The sequence below is a fragment of the Cervus canadensis genome, chromosome 4 (assembly GCF_019320065.1).
Source record: "Cervus canadensis isolate Bull #8, Minnesota chromosome 4, ASM1932006v1, whole genome shotgun sequence".
NCBI lineage: Eukaryota > Metazoa > Chordata > Mammalia > Artiodactyla > Cervidae > Cervus > Cervus canadensis.
Genome location: NC_057389.1, coordinates 49796497 through 49823383, shown reverse-complemented (window position 1 = coordinate 49823383; position 26887 = coordinate 49796497). Strand labels below are relative to the sequence as shown.

General features: G+C 39.1%; 1 protein-coding gene across 5 annotated transcripts; it reads right to left on the bottom strand.

Annotated features, from left to right (window-relative positions):
* Positions 1-358: 358 nt before the first annotated feature.
* C4H5orf46 (chromosome 4 C5orf46 homolog) lies at positions 359-12907 on the bottom strand. 5 transcript variants are annotated; one of them, XR_006268821.1, is made up of 4 exons: positions 12781-12907; positions 7689-7879; positions 2665-2722; positions 359-628 (listed from the first exon to the last, which is right to left on the bottom strand). XR_006268821.1 is itself a non-coding variant. In XM_043464289.1 (4 exons), the coding sequence occupies exons 1-3, from the start codon at positions 12848-12850 to the stop codon at positions 2674-2676; spliced, it is 267 nt and encodes an 88-aa protein (XP_043320224.1). In that variant the 5' UTR covers positions 12851-12907; the 3' UTR covers positions 359-628; positions 2665-2673. The 5 variants fall into 5 exon arrangements, 3 of the variants coding, with proteins under 3 accessions (XP_043320224.1, XP_043320225.1, XP_043320223.1); XR_006268822.1 differs by having other exon boundaries at positions 359-573; XM_043464289.1 differs by having other exon boundaries at positions 7732-7879.
* Between the last annotated feature and the right edge of the window lie 13980 nt (positions 12908-26887).

Sequence of the window (26887 nt, the reverse complement as noted above, 5' to 3'; positions counted from 1 at the left end):
ACCAATAACCTTGTTACTTTTTTTTTTAAAGGTCAGATTTCAGTTTACTAGGCCAACAACATGGGTTCAGATTTTTTGAAAGACTTTTCCAAAAACCTTTAACTCTGAAATTTCATACATTTTTAGGGATTAAGGGCTTGTTCTTTGGAGTCAGGTTCAAATACTTTTTCTGTCATTTACTGGTTCTGAGACTTTGGACTAACATTATCCAAAATTTAGTTCTCTTAATTTGAAATGTTCTTCAGTAATTCTGGATAATAATTTTTATATATTTCATATTTTTTGCATCATTAAAAGCTGTAAACATGTTCAGGAAAAATTACTTCTACCAACAAAAACCTTAATGAACTAGGATTTATGACCTATGGTGGACATATTTATTTTGACTTCTAGAAGCAAAATTGCAAAGTCAGGATGTTCAGAATAAGCTGTGTTTGGTTGAAGCCAGGGCCTGAATTCTGAGCACTCGCTGGGAGCCGCTTTGAATCCTCTGTCCTGGAGGACTTGTGAAACAGAACTGGAAAAGCAGGATTTGGTTGCCCTTGGCTAATTCTGGAGCCGTATAGGTGTGTCCTTAGAAACAAACCAGACACAGGGAATCAATTACCAGCTAGAGAGGGCTTAAGACCTAGGAAAAACACAAACATTTTTATGTCTCTGTACTGTAGAACATGAGATGATTTATTATAATGAAATCAACTATAATATATATTTGAAAAAACAAGCAACAGCAACAAAAATGAAAATAAAAGATATATGAGGCAAGAATCAACAATAGGAATGAAGGGAGAAGGCACATATGTTAAACACTGGGATAAACTGAGTCATCAGTTTTTCTTTGAGTTTCTGGATAGACAGGAAAAATAAATGAAATAGACCAAGCTACATAAATCTTATAACCAGAAATGAGGAAGCAGTCCTTAGGGAAGGCTCATTTTTTTTCTTGCTCTAAATTCTAAAAGAAACATTTCCCATCAGGCTTCTTGGAGTAGATACTGAGAGGCATCTTGCCCATCTGTAGTTTTGCTCATTGGCTGCTTAAGGATTTCCTATGAAATTTATTTTTTTAGCTCCCTCCTGAGGAAGTTCTGACTCAGCAAGTCTAAACATGTCATCTGGTGTGTCAGTTACACCTTTTCTAAACTAAAAAAAATGTACATAGATATTGAGAACTTGCAAAGTGCTTTGCCATCTTTTACTTCTCTTATAACCTTAGTGAGACTCATCAGATTCTTATTTTAACATAAGAAAGGTGTGTTAAATGTCAAATGACTTAAGACATTGGGAGACTTAAATCCCCATAATTTCAAGTGACGCAGGACATTAGGAGGTAAGATTGTAAGGCTATTAACATACAGAAATTGTGTCAATGTGATTAAGCAGAGGTTGTGAGGATCTCAGATTAATTAGGTGTCCGATTATTAGATGATTTGTTTATGAGAACTTGCCCCTTTCTGCTCATTATCTGAGACTGTATACGGAAATGCACCTTCTTGCAAAGCCCTTCTAATGCCCACTCCTTCCTCCAGGTCTTCCTTTTTATATCCTTTCTACAAGGCATATTCACGGCACTGGTACGAGAACTTGACCGTTTCCCTGCACAGTCCTGGAGTGCACTGTGCTAGGTGATAGTCCAAACTAGAAACTTCTTAATGATGGGACAGTGTTATTTATCTTGGTAGCATTGACAGAATTTGACACATAGTAGGCATGGGTTAAACGAGCGTTAAAGGACTGTTTAAGAAAGAGGCATATGTTATAGGAGAAAGATGGTTTCTTTATATATCTACTTATACATATATAAATATGCATCCCAGAGATGTATATAACTCAACTAACAAAAGGGGCAGTGTATTATTTCTATGCACACCTCGAGGCATGTCTAAAATCACACAGTTTTGTCACTGTTCTGTGTTCTCCAGTGAGGTCTATTGCTTAGTGGTGGAGAACAGACTATGGACTCGCTGCTTGAGTTCAGATCACATTAATTAAGCTCCCTGAGCTTTGGTTTCCCTATTTATAAAATTTTAGAATGACAATACCTATCTTTCACAGAGAATGTTAGAATTAAATTAGGTAACACATATGTAGCACTTAGCTTAATGCCTAAACCTAAACCTAAAACTAAAGTAGTTCATGCTAGTTACTTATAGAATTCCTTCCCCAGGTCTAACATTTCTGTATTTATATTTCAATATCCATTCTCAAGAGAGAACTGGATAAGGAACCAGCAGGTATCTCTGAACACAAACCAGACTGTTTTCATATAAATTAGAGAGCTTATTTTAGTTCTTTCCGCTGGAATTAGTTTCTGTAAATCTTATTCTCATGAGTAACTAACTCCATGATTTCATAGGTCCTTAGACTTGAGTGCATATAAGCTTCTCCTTTCACAGGCAGAACTTGCACAAATCAGTTCCAAGCAGAGTTGGGACAAGACCAGGTCTCCTCACTTCAGTGCTTACTTGTTTCACCCCACGATTGAGCTTCTTCCCTTAAGAGAATCTTACCAAGTCTGTGACTTTGAGATAGTAAAAACACATCTATTTAAAATTATTTTTAAAAAACAATGCAAGAACAAAGCAAAAAGAGACACAAAAACACACCTTTTTTGCTATATTCAGTATACTATTTTTTGGTTGTAAGTTTTTAAGTTAAAATCACCTGAGAAAGTCACTTTGATGAATGTTCTCCTTGTTTATCACCATGTTCCCAAAATTCTCTTGAAAAAAATAAAGAGAAAAAAATGAATTATGATTTAGACTGATCAGGAATGTTAAAAAGATCACTAATTTATAATATTTGAGCAATACTTTCCTTCTCTAGGTTTTCCTGTGTCGTAAAATCATAAGATCTAAGATTTCTACAGTAGTTCATATTTGACAAGTCATGCATGCATAATTATCTCTTTAATTCTGCCAAGAAATCTATTAGTTTGGTATCTAGTCTTATCTAAACTCTATAAAGATAGATATTTTAATCTATTTGTTTCGTAATACATCCCCAATACCTAGAATAATACCTGTCATATAGTATGAATTAATAAATATTTGTTGAATAAGTAAGTGATAATTTTTACATATGAAAAGACTTCTGAAGCTCATAGAGATCAAACAACCTGTTCAAGTCACATGGCTGGTAAATTGCAAAGCAGAGTCTAAAACTTGGGTTGCCAGAAGCATGAATTAATGCCAGACGTTTCTATACTGTTTAAGAATTGGCTGTGGGGTAGCTGTTGAGAAGATAAAAGAAAAAAATAGGGTCTGTGAGGATATTCTTGTCTGGTGGAGAAAACAGATGCATTCAGAGACAAATAATTTAAAACAGTGAGGTAAGAAAAGACGTATGCCTTCATAATGCCGTTGCAGGAATTTGCCTTCCTGCAATGGCATTATGAAATCCCAGCATCTGAATATCTGAATTTTCTAATAGTAGGGGTCTGTGATATCTTCACAGAGCTTGTCTTTGGACTGGATTTTACAAAGTGATTAGACTTAGCAGGTGAACAGAGTGGAGCTGGGGTTTGAAGGTGAGGTACTGATGACAGAAAATCCTGTGCAAAGATAACTGGAGATTTAAACAAACATTATCTGTTCTGAAACAGAAATTACTTGTCACTGGGGCATCAGGTGTGTGGCTTCAGAAGTGAGAGATTTGACTGAAAGATATATTGGCATCAGGGAAGGCCCTTTAGCATCAGCTGATGCATTTGCTCTGATTTTGCAGGCAGTGGAAGTGCACTGAAAGGATTTCAAGCATGGCAGTGATAGCATCAAATTTGTAGATAGGTAGAGGATGGGTTGGAGTGGGCAGAGACAGAAACAGTGTAACTAATGATAGATCCAATGAGGAGAGCTCTGGAAAGAGATGATGACGGACTCAACTAGCCCTACTAGTCAGTGGAGTTGATGAAAAGGAATGGTATAGGAAGAAAAACTTGTTGTTTAGTCACTAAGTTGTGTCCAACTCTTTTCAACCCCATGGACTATAGCCCACCAGGCTCCTCTGTCCATGGGATTTCCCAGGCAAGAATACTGGATTGGGTTGCCATTTCTTTCTCCATGGGATCTTCCCGACCCAGGGATTGAATCTGCATTTCCTGCATTGGCAGGTGAATTCTTTACTGCTGAGCCACCCGGGAAGCCCTAAGAAAAACTTAGAAAATTTAGCAACTAGATGGAAGTGGTGATGAGCAGGAAGAACCAAAGAAGACCTGAGGTGTCTAGATTCTGCATAGATGGAAATGTGATTTGCTGAGACAAGGTAAAAATGAAGAGGAGCAGGTTTGTAAGTGAGATGATGGGATTGGGTTTAGACCAGCTGAATTTGATGTATTGGTGAAAACCTAAATAAGGTTTTTGTAGCAACCCATTAATTGTTACATTATGTAGCTCAGGGAAAAGAATAGACATCTGTATTAGGAACACATCAGACTGTAAGTAATATTCCTAATATGGAAGCTGGGAGGTGAAAAATCAGGGAGGCTCTACATTTGGAACCTTGAGTAGCAATGATGTTTAAGGTAAAGATGCATGAAAAGTCAAATAGAAGGAATAAGAAAGAAAGGTTTCTGGCTTACTTCACTCTGTATAATGGGCTCCAGTTTCATCCATCTCATTAGAACTGATTCAAATGAATTCTTTTTAACAGCTGAGTAATATTCCATGGTGTATATGTACCACAGCTTCCTTATCCATTCGTCTGCTGATGGGCATCTAGGTTGCTTCCATGTCCTGGCTATTATAAACAGTGCTGCGATGAACATTGGGGTGCACGTGTCTCTTTCAGATCTGGTTTCCTCAGTGTGTATGCCCAGAAGTGGTATTGCTGGGTCATATGGCAGTTCTATTTCCAGTTTTTTAAGAAATCTCCACACTGTTTTCCATAGTGGCTGTACTAGTTTGCATTCCCACCAACAGTGTAAGAGGGTTCCCTTTTCTCCACACCCTCTCCAGCATTTATTGCTTGTAGACTTTTGGATAGCAGCCATCCTGACTGGCGTGTAATGGTACCTCATTGTGGTTTTGATTTGCATTTCTCTGATAATGAGTGATGTTGAGCATCTTTTGGGAGAAGGTGAGGGTGGGATGTTTCGAAAGAACAGCATGTATATTATCTATAGTGAAACAGATCACCAGCCCAGGTGGGATGCATGAGACAAGTGCTCTGGCCTGGTGCACTGGGAAGACCCAGAGGAATTGGGTGGAGAGGGAGGTGGGAGGGGGGATCGGGATGGGGAATACATGTAACTCCATGGCTGATTCATGTCAATGTATGACAAAACCCACTGAAATGTTGTGAAGTAATTAGCCTCCAACTAATAAAAAAAAAAAATGGAAAAAAAAATAAGAAAAAAAATAAATAAGAAAAAAAAAAAGAAAGAAAGTTTTGTGGTAGGGAGAGAACAAGGAAAATGTTGTGTCATGGAAACCTGGGGGTCAGGGTGAAATTCACAAGAATTGGAGGCTTCTCAAAGGGCCAGAGGAATTAAGAATATGGATATTTTTAGATCAGTGGTGACCAGAATGCAGTTCATATAGTTCTTAAGTTTACCCAGAGGGTAAGTGGAGGGAGTGAGATGGTCAATTCACTGTCCTGAAAGCACATGCCCAGCATTTGTTACGTGATTGACATGGTATGTAGGCATCATATACACAGGAGTAAACAAAGCAAAACTTCTATCTTTATGAGGTTCCATTGTTCTTGTCATTCTCTCTTCTAATCAAATCTCATCAAGCCCTTTAAGACCCAAAGTACACCTTGCTTTTGCCAGAAACACTCCCCTAAGCATCCTTGCCCAGTGCCAGCTCCTTTCCTTAGACCCTTCACTGTGAGGGTTGACTGACATTTACCTAAACATTTTAGTTATCACTAGATATGCTCATGTCATCTTATACAATAAGGACTGCAATTTCTTTGAGGAGACTTCTAGACTTATAGTCTAGTTTTTTCCTTCACAATTCCTCCCCCTACTTTCCTAAGCATACATTAAGTTCTTAGGTATAGTTCTTGAGGGTCTCTTCCCACTCCTCATCCTCTGCCATATTTATGGTATTTTCTTTTTTTTTTTTTAATGGTATTTTCTTGGACAGAGGGAGGGCAGTTAGATGTGTTCTCTTGAGCAAGGACTGCTGTATCTTTAATGAAGGTCCCTCAAGTTTGAGTTAACAGAGAAAACAAGTGCTATTTTATTATATATATATATATTTCTAGGGAATTCCCCAGGGAAGGAATAAAAGGAATTATTATTGTCCTGATTCTTTGCACTGCTATTGTTATAATTTATAACAATTTGTATTCAACTGGAGTCTAATCTGTATTTTGTAGATGAAGAGTGTTGCTCTTATTCTTTTCCTTGTCAGTTTTTTCCTTGTTTACATGAACAGTCGTGGGAACTCGACAGTTGCAAAAGCATCCATGATAGGAAAAATGAAAACACAAAATAAACACCTTTAAGTTTTAACAGTTTGTTCTTGATTGTACGCAGATTCCTCCCCATTCACCTGATTGTAATATATCAATTTAAGCAGATTGGGCATTACAAAATGGCCCCTGATCACTTCTATACAGAAGTGGCCCTTAATCTGTCACTGGTTATAGACTATTTTGAGAATCTTATAAAGTCAGAAGCACTGTCCCTAGAAAAATAGAAAGATTCACAGCTACACAAAATGTGAATATAAATTTAAAGGTGATGTGCAGCTTTAAGACCCAGCCATGTAGCTCAGAGCATCCAATCAATGGTTAATTAACATTAGAATAACCTGAAAGGTTGTTAAAATGCAAACCTGCAGCTTTGCCCCAGGAAGGTGCAACATGGGATGAAGGGGTGCGCGTTTTGTAAAGTTCTCCAGGAGATTCTTAAGCAGGTAAGTAATGTCTGTACTTTGTCAAACTCTGCTTAGGGTGTTGTAAAGAGAGAATTAGAGAGCAGAGTCTCAGAGAGGTTTGCACCTAGAAATTCAGGAAAACAAATTAGACCCTGGCGAGCTGAACTGGGAGAGGTTGATGTCAGAATGAAGAACAGGGTGAAGTAGATAGAGAAACCAGAGCTATGTAAATCTGGGTAGGATGTATTAGGAGTTGGGCACAGGAGCTTGGAAGCAGGTTGAAAATCACGGGAAGATTCTGGGCTGTGGAATTTGCCAGCAAGGCAGTCTCTCAAGATCAAGGCAAACCCTCCCTCCTCAGAGAGGTTCTCTAGGTTGCCTTGAAGGAGAGATAGTTACTGTGTCGGCTAACCCTCCTAAATTACTCAAACTAGAAAATAAAGACAGAACTCCTCATACCCCTTACTACTGAGCACATCCCTACCCACCACCTTCATCAGAGAATTACTGTGTCTGCATTGGGTGGGTCTTTTAACTTTACAGATTAGCCAACTGAGGCACACAGAGAGGGAGAGTCCAACTGCAGAACCGTAAGTAACACCTGTGTCAAGACCAGAACCTAGTTTTCTGCCTGTTGGTCTGGTGCTCTTCTTCCCCCCACTTGGTCTTGAAATAAAACATATTTTATGGATCCCCTTGTTTCATAAATCCCTTGGGAATGTTCTCACCCCCAAAGAGTTTAGGGAAGTCCATGCAGATGCAAATATATGTTAAGGTAGGCAACTTTTCAATTAAAACAGTACATTGGCATGCATGTAATTTTGTTTCTCATTCATTTTAATGCAATGTGGTCATTACCAACAGCCAACTGGACAAAAGCAAGGTTTGTCTCAGTGCTTACGTGCTCCTCGTCATGGAGCGGAGGATGAACTCCACAGCATTCTCAATAATCTCCGAGCCCAAAAGGTTTAGGAATTTTGGGATCTCTGGCTCTGAATTTTTGCCTGAGATATGTGGCTGCTCATCTGGCTTGCCCTCTGGTTTGTCATCTGAAAAACAAAATGGAATCTCGGGGTTGATTCTCAGCAAAAAGATAAGGAAGTTTCTTTCATTGTAGGGAATCCTAGGACCCTTTATACGCCCCCCCCCATTATATAACCTCATATAATTATATTTATGGCACATCTAATGCCTGCCTATTGTCTTCATGTGCATTATGCCATTTATTCCTAAAACAAGCAAACTCACAGATACTGATGCTTAAGTAGACATGGGTTCTCTTTCTGGATGAGAAAACCGAAGCTCACAGAAGTTGTTACTTGTTCAGAGTTAAAGCAGCTAGTAAACACCAGTGCTGGGACTGAAATACAGGATGCTTGGTTTTAGTGTATTTTTCTCACGTAATCTCTGAACCTCTGGAAGTGATAATGAGGAGGATGATATAATAATAGGTAGCATTTGCTGAGCACATAGGACAGGCAATCCTGGGACAGGCAATCTATGTTCATTGTCTCATTTTATTCACCCAGCAACCCTATGAGGGAGGCAACATTATTATCCCAAGTTAAAGGTAAAGAAGTGGAAGTTGAGAGAGGTCTAGAAGGGGACCAAAGTAACAGTGTTGAAGTTGTAGAATCAGAATTCAGCCCCATGTTTGTCTGGTATTAAAACCTGGGTTCTAAAGCACTCTGTGATGAACTGCATAGTCTTGGACAAAAAAGGTATGAATTAACTACATGTGTGTTAAAAGACTAAAAGTATTATGATGACAAAGAGAAATTCTGTCATTTGTATCCCAGCATGTGATAGTTCTGTAAATAATGATTTTGCATCTATATGTAATTTTAAGTTTGATCAGTCTTTTGGAGTGTGCAGATTTTAGCTCACTGGACTCAGAATCTGGGAACACTGGGTGACTTGCAGAAGATCTTACAAATAGCAGGAAAAGATGTGATTTTAACTGCGGGTCTCTTACTTTTTTAAAAACAGTTTTCATTTGAGGATAATTGTTTTACAATGTGTTGGTTTCTGCCATACAACAACCTGAATCAGTCATAAGTATACATATACCCCCTCCCTCTTGAAAGTTCCTTCCATCCCCCACCCCAACCCACATCTCTGGATGTCGCCACAGAGCACTGGATTGAGCTCCTTGTGTTACACAGCAAGTTCCCATTAGCTATTTATTTTACATAAGGTAATGTATATGCTTCAATGTTACTCAATTTGCCCCACTCTCTCCTTCCCCTGCTGTGTCCACAAGTCTGTTCTCTACCTCTGCGTCTCTATTCCTGCCCTGCAAATAGGTTCATCAGTACCATTTTTCTAGATTCCATATGTATGTGTTAATGTATGATATTTGTTTTTCTGTTTCTGACTTAGGTTACTGTGTACAACAGGTTCTAGATCTCTTACTTTTGATATTTATTTAATCAAGTGCCTTTTGGAATGAGGCCAAAGATCCAGAAAGTGAAGTTGGTGACATGCAAGGTCCCTTTGGTGGATCTGGCTTTCCTTAGTGGTCTAACAGGTTCGGGGGATTAAAAGCAATGCAGAGAGGCATTTAGAAGGTACAAATGGCCTCCCCTTTGGACCCTGGTGTCAGGATGAAGTAGGACCCTTTATCTTTTGATTTAACTGTAGCCTCACAAGTAGTGCTAGCAGATTTGGTAAACAAAAACACAGATGCCCACTTAAAACTGAATGTCAGATAAACAACAATATGTTTTTAGTATAAGAATGACCTGTGAAATATTTAGAACATACCTAACCTAAAATAGAAAATTGTTATTTATTGGAAATTCAACTTTAACTGGGTGCCCTATGTTTTATGTCAATCTTACCACAAATTTTGACTCAAGAAGTCCCACCCTCTAGATAGTGTACCCCATGACTCTGAATGAAGGAGATGTAACTAACTTTTGGTGCGGAGGCTATCAATTAACGAGAAGAGTTGCATTTATATCATATCCTAAAATAGAGACTCTTAGTAAAAAATATGGCTTTCTATTCTGCAAACATTTATTTTTTCCTTTGCCACAAAAAAAGATTCAATAGTTTGAGACCTAAAGACAAGATCAATATACTAACCACCAAGTATTTATTCAGCTGTTGGTTTTTACATTCAATATGTGTTATTGAGCCTACTATTGTGTACATACGTATGCTGCTAAAAGTTAAGGCAAAAATGGATGTACATGGACATGATCCTTACATAAAGGGCAGGGCAACCACGGAGACCAGAATTGCTTTGTTTTCATTACAGGAAGGGGAAGGAAAGAGAAGGCATATTTGTGATGTGTAAGTACTAGGATGTACATTCATCACTTTCCTGATCTTTATTCAATTTAGTGATAGGATTACAGTTTTATAGGAGAGAAGACAGATGCTCAGAGAAAATAAATGACTCACCTAAAGTCACAGATCTAGAAAGTGGATGAACCAGGGTTTGAATCTAATTCCCCCCCACCCCCCAAATTTTACAGAACGTGTTTCTTACATGAAATCCTGCCTTCAAGCAGTTGTTCTCTGGAGACATTTACCAGCTGCAAACTGAAATTCCTTCCATGAAGAGTGAGTTCTTTTTCACCATAGATAATATACATGTTTCGATGCTGTTCTCTCAAAACATCCCACCCTTGCCTTCTCCCACAGAGTCCAAAAGTCTGTTCTGTACATCTGTGTCTCTTTTTCTGTTTTGCATATAGGGTTATCATTACCATCTTTCTAATATTGTAAAGTAATTAGCCTCCAACTAATAAAAATAAATGAAAAAAATAAAATAAAAAATAAAATCAAAGGAATATTCAAACTTGAAAAAAAAAAGTGAGTTCTTTTCTCTGGTTCCTACCTGCCTACTTGCATAACAATTTAATTTTATTATTTTTGTTGTAACTTTTTATTTTAACATGATGCTAAGTTTTCAAAATACAAGGAGCCCTGGCTTAGAGAGTGTGTGAAGATCAAATCCTTGGCTCTGCTCTCAGAGGTATTACAGTGTGGTGGGTGATGTTTTGAAGTCCTGTATACCTGAGTTTGATTCTTGTCTTCAGCAAAAAATTCACCATGTAACCAATGTTTAACTACGCTGCCTCTGTTTCTTCATTGTGTTCTTGTCAAGATGGAAGGATACTTGATATATCTTTGTATATCATATATATGTGTGTATATTACTGGAGTGGGTGGCCATTCCCTTCTCCAGGGGATCTTCCCAACCCAGGGGTCAAAATGGGTCACTGGCATTGCAGGCGGATTCTTTACCATCTGAGCCACTAGGGAAGCCCAAATAGAAGCTACCCCATTTTATATTTGAAAGGAGAAAATGTTCAACTATTTGCTTTGATAATTTTTTTCTGGTATGTCAAATTTCTTAATTTTTATTATTTTCCAAATTTTTCAAATTTCTTAATATTTTAGCAGCATTTATTTACATTAATACCTAATTGTGTTTCTTAGTATAATCATAAAGTTCTGAGAAACAATAATGCTGATATTTCTATAGTTTTTGTAGCTTATAAAGTGATTATAAAAGCATGTTCATTTTACCTGGTGAAGTTGATAATTATCCTGTTTTACAGATGAGGAAACTGAGGTTCAAAGCAGTGAACTGTTTAACCAGTTTCAGTGTTCATGAGAGACAGACCTGGGACTGGTCTCTAGGAAATAAATCTCACTTTTCGCTTTATCACAGTGATTACTTAGGGGTAGATGGACACAGTGGGCTTCCCAGGTGGCTTGGTGGTAAAGAATCTTCCTGCAATGCAGGAGACATGGGTTCAATTCCTGGGTCAGGAAGACTCCCTGGAGAAGGAAATGGCAACCCATTCCAGTATTCTTGTCTGGGAAATCCCATGGACAGAGGAGCCTGGCAGGCTACAGTCCATGGGGTTGGGAAGAGTCAGACATGCCTTAGTGAGTAAAACCAAAACCAAAGAACCAGTTGCACACAGTAATCTCTGAGGCTCCCCCTGCCATAGCTCTGTTGGAGTGTCTACCCATATATTGTACCAGTGGACAGTGGGTGACCGAGGTTGTGAGTTCTGCCAAATTATATTTAGAATAGCTCAGAAGGTTCTATTACTAATTAGCACTGTCTGTATTTTCTGACCTGTCATTCTGAATGGAGACAGATTAAGAGCTCATTGTCTTCTGTAGACCAAAAATTAATTAATGAGACTTCTGCAAGCTGCCTTGTGGTCCTCTGCGTGCTTAGAACAGACATGAAAGAAGTAGATGCTTTATAATAGAAAGAATCTAAAGACTTGGGTTTCAGTCCCAGATGTGCCACTTCTGCCTGTGTCAATGCTCAAGTAACTTTCCCTCTGCAAGCCTGGTTTATTCACCTGCAAAAAGGGAAATGATAAAACTGTGCATGTTTACTTAAAAGGATTATGAGAATCAAATGAGATAATATGTAACAATAATGGTTAATGTTGGTGTTTATTATGGAACAGAATGTTTTATCTTTAATTTTCATGACAGCTAAATGAGAAAGTTAACTACTGATACTCCCTTTTAAGTGTGAGGCCCATAGAGGTTAAACAGTGTTCCTGAGTCACATTTCTGATTAGTGGTGGAGCCAGGCCCAGGAGTCTTATTCTAGACTCTTCACTTTTGAATATTATTAGTTACAGTCATTAAAAAAAAATGCCCCCAGCTTTCAAGGAATTTATAGTATAATAGTGTCACTATATCACGTGAGGATATAAGAAAAAAAAAATCATTCTAAACTTCATACATTCACTGAGGATAGAGGCTGTAACTGAAGCACATTTGAATAAAAATCCTACTTGCTTTTTGTTAAATCTGCCTCTGTCTCCCAGGCCAGTGCTCTTTCTGCTGTGCCCTAAGTTCCCCTCATTCCTCTGCATGTTCCAGATCAGTGCCGCTGACTGCCTCCAGTCATGGCTAACTACTGCACAAGGCATGAGCTGAGACTTAAAGTACTTACCAGCCTGGCAAGTCAGGATTAAGACAAGCAGTCCCCAGACAACTGTCAGCCGAAGCACCGAGACAGCCATGTTTGTAGCAGTGGATATCAATGCAGATAAATTGTTCAGATGCACCTGAAGTCTTGCTCCATTTATAGGGCATTTATAGCTGACATCATCTGCTATGGTATTTAGGTTGTTGCATAAGATATCAGTACAGCTTGCTTCTGAATCTCTACAAATGGGCCCTGCCCTATCTTTCAAACCAAGGGTTTTACAGATAGGAAAAGAAAAACCCTCTTGGTATTTTTAATGTGTGTTTTATAAATGACACTGCAATCATTCTTTTGCAGTTATTTCCATGCCAGGGTTGACAATTAGGTGAGGATCAGGCAGAATTGCTTTTCAGTGCCAAAGAACAAGCAACAAACCAGTCAGTAAGGTGTGCCTACTCGCCTCCCTGTATGCTCTGCTCCCTTCCTTGCTCTGAGCTGGTGACTTGTCCCCACCTGGGCTTGCCCATTCACACCCACATGCTCTGCTCATGACCTTTGTTTTTCCTGCATATGTTATCATCCCTATTATCTCCCCTTGCTGCGTCCCCACTTATTCCTCAAGCTCATGTTCAAATGCCCCCTCTGCAGAACCTCCATCATGGCCATTGCATCCCACTCCAGATAGTTGCTCCATCACCTGCCATACATCCTCCTTGACCAGTTATTTGGGAACTAAGTATTTTAATAGTTCTCTTCTCCTTTAGCCTATAGATCTTTTAAAGGCAGGTACTTTATTCACTTTTGAATCCTCAAGGAGCCTAGCATAGTACTTGGCATTAGTCTCAGCTTTCACTTCACTTCCCTGGGAACATTGTTCTGGTTCTCTGGGGAAGGGCTAAGTGTTCTTTTTATGTACCTAATAGGCACCTGCTTAAATATCTCCACAAATTGGCTATAGGCTCCTTGAGGACAAGTTTATCTTTTACAGAATTTATATATATATATATATATGTATATTACTCAAGGCCTATGGCAGACATTAAAAAAGAGAAAAAAATTAAATTACAGCACTCACTGAAAGGTAATACTGGGTTTGACATGCTGTTATGTAAAATATCCTTCCTTTTGGATACAGACATTCAAGAATGCACAATTTGGTTCGAGTCTAGGTGATACTGCTTATCCTGAGGAATGATGTAATAAAACAGTTACCTTGAATAAGGATTTAGGGATGGTCCCTAAATTTACATATTGACCAAAACTTGTACATTGTGAATGTCAGAGGATCATTTTAATAAATGGTGAAATTAACCAAGCTACAGAAATAGGCATTTCTGGTGTCACAGGGCCTAGTCTAGGTCCTCTTACTCTCAGTTTAGTACTTGAAAGCCATCAAGAAGCTCTGCTTGGATGCTTTCAGGCCTCTCCAACCTATCCTCTGGTTTGGTCTCTCCTACAGAGAGGGTTGTGATCTGGAGATTGTGTTCACAGTAGGGAGATTTCAGCAAGTTAGATTTATGCCATCAGGGTCACTGCTTAGGACTGAGCATTGCACTCTTCAAGAGTCTAGTGGGGAAATAACATTCATGCTAGCCCTGCCATGGACCCTGACATGTGCCTATATTTGCAGGCTAACAATTCCTTTTACTTTGCACAAGCTTCAAGTCCTCAGGGATTAATCAGCCAAGAGAGTGGTGTGTTTTTCTAATTCACCACAAGAATGCTGTTCAGGCAAGCAAAAGCTCTGGGTATTACAACATAGGGCCTGCTGGCTTATCAAGGATATATCAGCTAAATGGGGCATGGAGACAAGTCTGCATACTCCATGTAATGGCTTGTTTAATGAAGAATGAATGGCTCTCAGTAGTCCGGTGTCAAAGAAATAGCACCATCCTCGGGATCAGAATGGTGCTTCTCTCTTATTATTTTTTTAAAATTCATTTCTGTTAGAGTATAGTTGATTTAGTCTTGTGTTAGTTTCTACTGTATAGCAAAGAGAATCAATTATACACATACATATCCACTCTTTTTTAGATTCTCTTACCGCTGTGTGGCTCGAGCAACTGTGAGGATATAAGCCTGTCCAAGGGCAAAGACGCCTCAGCAAGATGGTAGGCGCTGGAGCGGTGGCTGCGTGGCGCTGGAGCGGCTGTGAGGAGATACCCCACGTCCAAGGGCAAAGGAGAGGCCCCAGCAAGAAGGTAGGAGGGGCAAAATAGCATTTAGAATCAAACACATACCTGCCAGAGATGCTCAGAGGGCTCAAACAAATCTTGTGTGCACCAGGACCCAGAGACCCCATGGGGACTGAGACAGAACTGTGTTTGAGTGTCTCCTGCGGAGGTACAGGTTGGCAGTGGACTGCGGCGGAGGCAGCGGCTCTGGGTGCAGCAGACCTAGGTATGGCGTAAGTCCTCTTAGAGGAGGTCACCATTAACCCCACCATAGAGCTGCCAGAACTTACACAGGACTGGGGAAACATAATCTTGGAGGGCACAGACAGAAACATGTGCACACCAGGACCCAGGAGAAAGGATCAGTGACCCCACAAGACACTGACCCAGACTTGCCTGGGAATGTCCAGGAGTCTCTGGTGGAGGCGTGGGTCGGTGGTGGCCTGCTGCAGGGTTGTGAAAGGTTGTTGCTGAACCATGAAAGATGCCGGGATTCTTGGCCTCTGGTGGAGAAGAATTCACTCTGGGGCCAGAGATGAGGCTTGATCACTCAGAACTTTTGTGTAATAGTGTTTTATTAAAGTATAAAAGGACTAGAGAAGGCTACTGACATAGACATCAGAGGGGGCAGAAAGAGTACCCCCTTGCTAGTGTTAGCAATGGAGTTATATACCTTTTAATTAGTTATTACAATGAATCAAAAACATGTCTCAAGTTTGTGAAAATTTTACCAGACCCACTCCACAATTTACATTTTAGGATAACAAAATTAGAGTTTAACAATAGAAAGATCCTACCAGACCCACTCACATAATATACATTCTAGGATATCAGGATTAGTCATAAGGTTTTCAGGAAGGAGAAACTGTCCTCTAGCAGGATACAGTGTTCTTGTATAATCCCTAGTACAGAGTTTAAGCTGAGCTGTGTAATTGACTAAGACTAAGGAATGTAGGACTTTCCTGGTGGCTCAGGTGGTAAAGCGTCTGCCTACAATGTGGGAGACCTGGGTTCGATCCCTGGGTCGGGAAGACCTCTTGGAGAAGGGAATGGCAACTCACTCCAGAATTCTTGGGCTTCCCTGGTGGCTCAGACGGTAAAGTGTCTGCTTGCCGTGTGGGAGACCCAGGTTTAATCCCAGGGTTGGGAAGATCCCCTGGAGAAGGAAATGGCAACCCACTCCAGTACTCTTGCCTGGAAAATTCCATGGACTGAGGAGCCTGGTGGGCTACAGTCCATGGGGTCACAAAGAGTCGGACATGACTGAGCAACTTCATTTTCAAGGAATGTAGAGGGAAAAAAAAGTTTGTCCTTTACTCCTCCATGAGAATTCCAGACCCCTATCTCCACTTTGAGAGCCCCAGCCCCCTCTCCCCTTGGGGACCCTGGACTTCTTATCAACCTGCCTAGGAATTGACTCTCTCAGTTGGGGACATTAAGTGTATCAGTGCATGCATGTGACCTTTTGAAGGAGGTCGCCATTATCTTCATTACTTCTACCATAGTTTAGCCCCAACTATGGGAGGGAGGGAACACAGTTCCACGCATCAACAGAAAATTGGATTAAAAATTTACTGAGCATAGTCCTGCCCAGCAGAACAAGACCCAGTTTCCTCCTCAGTCAGTCTCTCCCATCAGGAAGCTTCCATAAGTCTCTTATCCTTCTCCATCAGAGGGCAGACAGACTGAAAACCACAATCTCAGAAAACTATGAGTAGGGTCACCCTAGATGGATGGGTCATGGTGGAGCGTTCTGACAAAATGTGGTCCACTGGAGAAGGGAATGGCAAACCACTTCAGTATTCTTGCCTTGAGAACCCCATGAACACTGTGAAAAGATAAAAAGATAGGACACTAAAAGATGAACTCCCCAGGTTAGTAGATACCCAACATGCTACTGGAGATTAGTGGGGAGATAACTCCAGAAAGAATGAAGAGATGAGCCAAAGCAAAAGCAACACCCAGTTGTGGATGTGACTGGTGATGGAAGTAAAGTCCGATACTGTAAAGAGCAATATTGCACAGGAACCTGCAATGTTAGGCCCATGAATCAAGGCAAATTGGAAGTGGTCAAACAGGAGATGACAAGAGTGAACATTGACATTTTAGGAATCAGTGAACTAAAATGGACTGAAATGGGTGATTTTAACTCAGATGATCTTTATATCTCCTACTGTGGGCAAGAATCCCTTAGAAGAAATGGAGTAGCCATCATAGTCAACAAAAGAGTCTGAAATGCAGTTACTTGGATGCAATTTAAAAAATGACAGAATGATCTCTGTTCATTTCCAAGGCAAACCATTCAATATCACAGTAATCCATCTATGCCCTGACCAGTAATGCTGAAGAAGCTGAAGTTGAACAGTTCTATGAAGACTTACAAGACCTTCTAGAACTAACACCCAAAAAAGATGTCCTTTTCATTATAGGGGACTAGAATGCAAAAGTAGGAAGTCAAGAAATACCTGGAGTAACAGGCGAATTTGGCCTTCGTGTACAGAATGAAGCAGGGCAAAGGTTAATAGAGTTTTGCCAAGAGAACGCACTGGTCATACAAACACCCTCTTCCAACAACACAAGAGAAGACTCTACACATGGACATTACCAGATGGTCAACACTGAAAAAAGATTGATTATATTCTTTGCAGCCAAAGATGGAAAAGCTCTATACAGTCAGCAAAAACAAGACTGGGAGCTGACTGTGGCTCAGATCATGAACTCCTTATGGCCAAATTCAGACTTAAATTGAAGAAAGTAGGGAAAACCACTAGACCATTCAGGTATGACCTAAATCAAATCCCTTCTGATTGTACAGTGGAAGCGACAAATAGATTCAAGGGATTAGATCTGATAGAGTGTCTGAAGAACTATGGATGGAGGTTTGTGACACTGTACAGGAGGCGGGGATCAAGACCATCCCCAAGAAAAAGAAATGCAAAAAGGCACAATGCTTGTCTGAGGAAGGCTTACAAATAGCTGTGAATAGAAGAGAAGTGAAAGGCAAAGGAGAAAAGAAAAGATATACCTATCTGAATGAAGAGTTTAAAAAAATAGCAAGGAGAGATAAGAAAGCCTTCCTAAATGAACAATGCAAAGAAATAAAGGAAAACAATAAAATGGGAAAGACTAGAGATCTCTTCAAGAAAATTAAGAGATACCTAGGCAACATTTCATGCAAAGATGGGCACAATAAAGGACAGAAATGGTATGGACATAAGAGAAGCAGATGGTATTAAGAGGTGGTAAGAATACACAGAAGAACTATACAAAATCTTCATGACCCAGATCTTCATGACCCAGATAATCACGATGGTGTGATTGCTCACCTAGAACCAGATATCCTGGAATGCAAAGTCAAGTGGACCTTAGGAAGCATCACTATGAACAAAGCTAGTAGAGGTGATGGAATTCCAGTTGAGCTATTTCAAATCCTAAAAGATGATGCTGTGAAAGTGCTGCACTCAAAATGCCAGCAACATTAGAATACTCAACAGTGGCCACAGGACTGGAAAAGGTCAGCTTTCATTCCAACCCCAAAGAAAGGCAATGCCAAAGAATGCTCAAACTACCACACAATTGTACTCATCTCACTCACTAGCAAAGAAATGCTCAAAATTCTCCAAGCCAGGCTCCAGCAGTACGTGAACTGTGAACTTTCAGATGTTCAAGCTGGATTTAGAAAAGGCAGAGGAACCAGAGATCAAATTGCCAACATCTGCTGGATCATCGAAAAAGCAAGAGAATTCCAGAAAAACATCTATTTCTGCTTTATTGACTATGCCAAAGCCTTTGTGTGATCACCACAAACTGAAAAATTCTTAAAGAGATGGGAATACCAGACCACATAACCTGCCTCTTGAGAAATCTGTATGCAGGTCAAGAAGCAACAGTTAGAACTGGACATGGAACAGCAGACTGATTCCAAATTGGGAAATGACTACGTCAAGGCTGTATATTGTCACCCTGCTTATTTAACTTCTATGCGGAATACATCATGTCAAATGCCAGGCTGGATGAAGCACAAGCTGGAATCAAGATTGCGGGAGAAAAATCAATAACCTCAGATATGCAGATGACACCACCCTTATGGCAGAAAGCAAAGAATGACTTAAGAGCCTCTCTAGGAAAGTAAAAGAGGAGTGAAAAAGTTGGCTTAAAACTCAACATTCAGGAAACTAAGATCATGACATCTGGTCCCATCACTTCCTGGAAAATAGATCGGGAAACAATGGAAACGGTGACAGACTTTAGTTTTGGGGGCTCCAGAATCCCTGCAGATGGTGACTGCAGCCATGTAATTAAAAGACACTTGCTCCTTGGAAGAAAAGTTACGACCAACCTAGACAGCTTATTAAAAAGCAAAGACATTACTTTGACAACAAGTGTTGGTCTAACCAAAGCTATGGTTTTTCCAATAGTCATTTATGGGTGTGAAAGTTGGACTATAAAGAAAACTGAGTGCTGAAGAATTGATGCTTTTGAATTGTGGTGTTGTGAGAGGATTCTTGAGAATCCCTGGACTGCAATGAGATCCAACCAGTCCATCCTAAAGGAAATCAGTCCTGAATATTCATTGGAAGGACTGATGCTGAAACTGAAACTCCAGTGCTTTGGCCCCCTGATGCAAAGAGCTGACTTATTTGAAAAGACACTTGCTTGGAAAGATTGAAGGCTGGAAGAGAAGGGGACGACGGAAGATGAGATGGTTAGATGGTATCACTGACTCAATGGACATGAGTTGGAGTAAACTCCGGGAGTTGGTGATGGACAGGGAGGCCTGGCGTGCTGCAGTCCATGGGGTCACAAACAGTTGGACATGACTAGTGACTGAATTTCTCTGAACCATATTCGTTATTGCAGAGTACGGATCAGAGTTCCCTGTGCTTTACAGTAGGTTTCTGTGCTTAGTTCCTGAGCTGCTCAGGAACTGCTGCTCACTCAGCCGTGTCTGCCTCTTTCTGACCCCGTGGGCTGTAGTCCACCAGACTTCTCTGTCCACAGGGATTCTCCAGGCAAGAATACTGGAGTGGGTAGCCTATCCCTTCTCCAAGGGATCTTCCAGACCCAGGAATCAAGTGGGTCTCCTGCATTGCATGCAGATTCTTTACCAGCTGAGCTACCAGAAAAGCCCACAGTAGGTTCTTGACTAGTTATCCATTTTACATATAGTAGTGTGTGTGTATATCATTCCCAACCTCCTTATTTATCCCTCCACCCTTTCCTTCCTTGGTAACCACACATTTGTTTTCATCATCTTGGACTCTATTTTGTAAATAAGTTCATTTGTATTATTCTTATTAGATTCTATATGTGATACCACATATTTATCTTTCTCTGTTTGACATACTTCACTCAGTATGACAGTTTCTAGGTCCATCCATGTTACTGTGAATGGCATTATTTCATTCTTTTTAATGGCTAAGTAGTACTCCATTGCATATATGTACCACATCTTCTTTATCAGTCCTCTGTTGATCGTCATTTAGCCTGCTTCCATGTCTGTCTATTGTAAACCATGCTTTGATGGACACTGGCATGCGTGTATCTTTTTGATTTATGGTTTTCTCCAGATTTATGTCCAGGAGTAGGATTTCTGGATCATATGGTAGCTCTATTTATAGTTTCCTTATAGTGCTTATACCAGTTTACATTCCCACCAATAGTGTAGGAGGATTTCCTTTGCCAGACCCACTCTAGCATTTATTGTTTGTAGATTTTTTTTGTATATTCTGATTTGTGTGAGGTGATACCTCATTGTAGTTTTGATTTGCCTTTCTCTGATAATTAATGATATTGAGCATATTTTCATATGCTTTTTAACCATCTGTATGCTTCTTTAGAGAAATGTCTATTTAGGTCTTCCACCCATTTTTTGATTGTTTTTTTTTTTTAATACAAAAAACTGCATGAACTTTTTGTATATTTTGGAGACTAATCCTTTGTCAGTTGCTGCATTTGCAAATATTTTCTCCCACTCTTTGTCTTTTCATTTTTATGTTTTCCTTTGCTGTGCAAAAGCTTTTAAATTTAATTAGGTCCCATTTGTTTATATTTGTTTTTATTTTCATTACTTTAGGAGGTGGATCAAAAAAGATTTTGCTGTTATTTTTGTCAGAGAGAATAGCTGCCTTCTATTCCTGGCAGTACCCCTGATTAAATACTCTCCAGGCCTGACACTGTTTTCTCTGTTGTGTTCTTATCACTTCTCTTCTTTCAGTTGATTCATTTTAGCTTCAGATTTCAACTAAAATGTCTCTTCCTTTTGGTGAAAATTTTCATGATCCTCTAATTCAACTTATATTGCTCTATTACAATCTTTTAATTAATTTATTTATTTTCTAAAAAATTTATTTATTTTAATTGGAGGCTAATTACTTTACAATATTAGTGGTTTTTACCATACATTGACATGAATCAGCCACGGGTTTACACGTGTTCCCCATCCTGAACTCCTCTTCCACCTCCCTCCCCATGGAATACATTTTAGTCAGTTCTAATGAGGTGGGTGAAACTTGAGCCTATTATACAGAGTGAAGTAAGCTAGAAAGAAAAACACCAACACAGTATACTAATACATATATATGAAATTTAGAAAGATGGTAACAATAACCCTATAGGTGAGACAGCAAAAGAGACACAGATGTATAGAACAGTCTTTTGGACTCTGTGGGAGAAGGCGAGGGTAGGATGATCTGAGAGAATAGCACTGAAACATGTGTATTATCATATATGAAACAGATCACCAGTCCAGGTTCGATGTATTTCAATCTTTTATACACTCTATATTCTTCCTTCTTAGCACTTAAGTATTAATTTTTGTTTATTTTAATGCCTCTCTCTTAAGAAATGTTAAAATCTTGTCTATGTTGTTCACTAAGATGGCACTGTTTTCTAGGATAGTGCCTTAGGCATAAGAGACCCAGCAATATGTACTATATACATGAGTTAATAATTTTCAAAAGAGAAGCATGGACTCATGTAATAGTTCTATCAGTTATTATCTGTGGGACTATGGCAAGTGATGGACACCACTCAAGTCTCAGATTGCTCATCTGTAAAATTGAGTCATAATTTCCTGCCTATTTATCTGTACTATCATAAGGATTTAGGAGTTAACAGATAAAATGCCAGATAAACTGTAAAGAACTTTTAATATGTGCCATATTAAAAGCATTTAAGAAGTTGTGACTTACCTTCCACTGGCGTAAGCAAATGAATCTGACTTTAGGTAGAGGGGAAACAAATTGTGAAAGACAGTTTCACCCAAGCTGGGAAGAGGAAATGGGGACCTTCTTTCAGACTGCTGTTCCAGTTTGGCAAGAAGATAGGAAAATAAAAGGAATATGGCATTCTTTAGTTCTTGTAAACATTTCCATGCATAACTGAAAGTCATCACAGTTCTTTCTTCAGGTCGGTAATACTTGTAGTCTGGTTTGGAAATCTCATAGAGAGATCTTGATGTGTGTGTTAGTGACTAAAAGCATGAGTTTTGGGATCAGACAACTGAGTTAGAGTTTCAGATTGCCACTTACAAGCTGTGTGTCTTTGTGATCTTTAGGAATAGTTCCTAATTTCTTTATGCCTCAGATTCAGTGTCTAAAAAGAGGAATAATGATATCTCTCAGGGTTGTTATGAAGGTTGGATGAAAAAAACACTTGGAAACAGCACAGTATCTTATATATATTAAGTGAAAAATAAATGGTAAACCTGTTTTCCTATCCTGTTCTACCTTAGATTGTCCCAGAGGAGGATGTGACTGCCATATAAGCAGCATTGGGAATAATAATAATAATAAAACAAAAACAACAATAGTAATAAATTAATGTTGTTAACTCTGGCCAGGTATCAAACTAGATGAACTATATTGACAAAGCAGTTGAGAGGCTGCCATTATTATCCTGATTTTATATAAGGAATCTCAAGTTTGGGGAAGTTAAGTAATTTGCCTAGCATTATAAATCATATATGTGCCAGAGCAAGGAACAGAACTCAAGGATGTGATTTCAAAAGTTGTGCTCTTTTTTAAACTTAATTTTTATTGGAGTATAGTTGATTTGCAATGTTGTGTTTCTGCTGTACAGCAAGGTGAGTCAGTTATGCATATACATGTATCTGCTCTTTTTTAGATTTTTGACATATAGGTCTTTACATATAGGTATTGAGTAGAGTTCTCTGTCAAAGTTTGTGCTCTGAACTATTACATTATTAGCAATGGCACATACTCAATGCTGTAACTGATGAAAGGCCTGAGTCAAGCAAGGAGCCCTGCAGTCACCAGCCTGTTTGTGTAGATTCATCTGTTTTCCCCCAGTAAATTCCAGACTGCGTGTTGACCTGAATCATTCACCTCTGATTAGCTCAGTTTGATGTATCAACAATTAGGGGTACAGAGTACCTTCTCAGTCTTTGGCAGAAAGTGAATTGGAGATAGGGCTTCAGAATTAAATACAGGCTACATCATTAAATTTGAGTTTCAGAGAACTGGTGAGAAATTTCTATAAGTATGTCCCAAATATTTCACAGAACATACTTTACTAAAAGAAATTTTGTTGGTTATCTGAAAAATAAATTTAACTGGGCATACTAAAGTTTTGTTTGCTAAAACTGACAACACTATCTAGAAAGGCCCTCATCAGTGTTTTCTTACATTAAATCTCAGATCAGAGAGTAAAGGATAGGATGGAGGGGGTACATCAAAGAAAAGATTAAAAGGTAGTGGATGGATGGTAAAATCATACATGGAAGGAGGAAGTTACTGAAAAGCCCCAGTTCTTTATTATCATGTCTAGAGCATATTTCACTCCTGTGTTTGTCACAAGGTAATCAGCCCCTCTGTTGTTCTTGGTTCAGTCTACCTAAAGTTTCAAACCAGCCCCAGAAGGGACACACGTGCTTGCAGGAAGAACTCCCCTTCCCATGGTATCCATATGCTGAGGAGTGGCTGTAATTTTATCACCCTAATCACCTTTGTACACATAACTTGTAACTTACTCAATCCTCATGCCACCCATCAATTTATTAATTTCTTATTCAATGGACACATCTTGGGCTTGCATTGTTTGCCAGGTGCTCTGCAAGACTCTGGGGACAAAAAAACAAAACAAAACACCAGTCCCTGACCTTGCCTTTGTTGAGGAGGCAAGCAAGTAACCAAACAACTGCAATTTAAATAAGAGAAATGCTGATGGAGGTATGAACAGATTGCCACAGAAGACTATCAGGGAGTGGTAGCATTGCCCAAGGAGGCAGTTATGGGGGTACCATTTGTGTGGAGCCTGGAAAAGTGGGTGTGTACATGTTCACTATACAAGCAGGGTAGGGAGAAGATACTTCAGGTAGGAGGATGGCATCTGCAAAGGCACAGAGGCATGAAGCGCAGAGCATTTCCAAGAATGAACCCTCAAATTCTTGACAGTTGATGTCGGAAGTGAAAATTAAAGTGAGCTAACTGAATGTTGAAATGTAGTTTTTAAAAAATATGTATTTATTTTTGGCTGCATCAAGTCTTAGTCACAGCAGGAGGGTTCTTCATTGCAGTATGAGGGCTTAGTTGCCCCCATAGCATGTGAGACCTTAGTTTCCCAACCAGGGATTGAACCCACATTGCCTGCACTGGAAGCTTGGAGTCTTAATCACTGGACTGCCAGAGAAGTCCCTTTATACTTTAAGTATGTGCAGTTTATTATGCATCAATTATGCTTCAATAAGGTTAAAGAAGATTACTCATGCACACTGAGATACAGATCTAAGCTAATTTTTGTCAATACAATGTCAATTTGGGCCAGTAAGAGAACATCATTTTGAAGGTTTTTTGACAACATCCATCATAGTTTTCTTTTTCAAATTAATTAATGTATTTTAATTGGAGGATAATAACTTTACAACATCTTGATGGTTTTTGCCATGCATCAACATGAAATCATCCACAGGTATACATGCGTCCCCCTCATCCCATACTCCCCCTCCCACCTCCCTCCCCACCTTATCCCTCTGGTTTTTCCCAGAGCACTGGCTTTGGGTGCCCTGCTTCATGCATCAAACTTGCACTGACCATCTATTTTACATATGTCATGTATATGTTTCAGTGCTATTCTTTCAAATCATCCCATCCTTGCCTTCTTCCGCTGAGTCCAAAAGTCTGTTCTTTACATCTGTGTCCCCTTTGCTTCCCTGCATGTAGGATTATCGGTACTGTCTTCCTAAATTCCATGTATTTGTGTTAATATATAGTATTTGTCTTTTGCTTTCTGACTGACTTCACTCTGCATAAAAGGCTCCAGGTTCTTCCAACTCACTAGAATCGATGGACATCTAGGTTGCTTCCATGCCCTAGCTATTGTAAATAGTGCTGTAATGAATATTGGGGTACATGTGTCTCTTTCGATTCTGGTTTCCTCTGGTATGTATCCAGCAGTGGGATTCTGGGTCATACGACAGTTCTATTTCCAGCTTTTTAAGGAATCTCTACACTGTTCTCCATGGATGTACCAGTTTGCATTGCCACCAACAGTGTAAGAAGGTTTCCTTTTCTCCACACCCTCTCCAGCTCTTATTGTTTGTAGACTTTTTGATCATGACCATTCTGACTGGTATGAAATGATACCTCATGATGGTTTTGATTTGCATTTCTCTGATGAGTGATATTGAGCATCTTTTCATGAGTTTATTAGCTATCTGTATGTCTTCTTTAGAGAAATGTCTATATAGGTCTTTTACCCACTTTTGGATTGGGTTGTTTATTTTCTGGTATTGAGCTGCCTGAGCTGCTTGTATATCTTAGAGATTAATTCTTTGTCAGTTGTTTTGTTTGCTATTACTTTCTCCCATTCTGAGGGCTGTCTTTTCACTTTGCTTATAGTTTCCTTCATTGTGTAAAAACTTTTAAGTTTAATTAGGTTCCATTTGTTTATTTTTGTTTTTATTTCCATTACTCTGGGAGGTGGGTCATAGAAGATCTTGCTGTGATTTATGTCAGAGAATGTTGTGCCTATGTTTTCCTCTAAGAGTTTTATAGTTTCTGGCATTACAGTTAGGTCTTTAATCCATTTTGAATTTATTTTTTTTGTGTGGTGTTAGAAAGTGTTCTAGTTTCATTCTTTTATATGTAATTGATCAGTTTTCCCAGCACCACTTGTTGAAGAGACTGTCTTTTCTCCATTGTACATTTTTGCCTCCTTTGTCAAACATGTGGTGTCCATACGTGCATAGATTTATCTCTGTACTTTCTATTTTGTTCCATTGATCAGTATTTCTGTTTTTTTTTTTTGTTCCAGTACCATACTGTCTTGATGACTGTAGCTTTGTAGTATAGTCTGAAGTCAGGAAGGTTGATTCCTCCAGTTCCATACTTCTTTCTCAAGATTGCTTTGGCTATTTGGGATCTTTTGTGTTTCCATACAAATTGTGATATTATTTTTTCTAGTTCTGTGAAAAATACCATTGGTAGTTTGACAGGAATTGCATTGAATCTACAGATTGCTTTGGGTAGCATGCTCATTTTCACTATATTGATTCTTCTAATCAAAAAATATGGTATATTTCTCTATCTATCTGTGTCATCTTTGATTTCTTTCATCAGTGTTTTATATTTTTCTGTTTCAGGTCCTCTCTCTCTTTAGGTAAATTTATTCCTAAGTATTTTTTCTGTTGCTGTTGTTGTTGCAATGGTGAATCGGATTGTTTCCCTAATTTCTCTTTCTGACTTTTACTGTTAGTATGTAGGAATGCAAGGGATTTCTGTGTATTACTTTTATATCTTGCAACTTTACTATATTTATTAGTTCTAGTAATTTTCTGGTGACATCTTTAGGGTCTTCTATGTAGAGGATCAAGTCATATGCAAACAGTGAGAGTTTTGCTTCTTCCTTTTTAGTCTGGATTCTTGTTATTTCTTTTTCCTTTCTGATCATTGTGGCTAGGACTTCCAGTCTTGTTCCTGATTTTAGAGGAATACTTT

Coding starts and splice junctions, on each gene's coding strand:
- C4H5orf46 (XM_043464288.1), bottom strand. CDS start 12,850: ATGGCTGTCTCGGTGCTTCGGCTGACAGTTGTCTGGGGACTGCTTGTC. Junction 2,723..12,780: donor AATCCTGACTTGCCAGGCTG/GTAAGTACTTTA, acceptor ATTTTTTTCAAG/AGAATTTTGGGAACATGGTG. Junction 574..2,664: donor CATCAAAGTGACTTTCTCAG/GTGATTTTAACT, acceptor TTTGTTTCTAAG/GACACACCTATACGGCTCCA.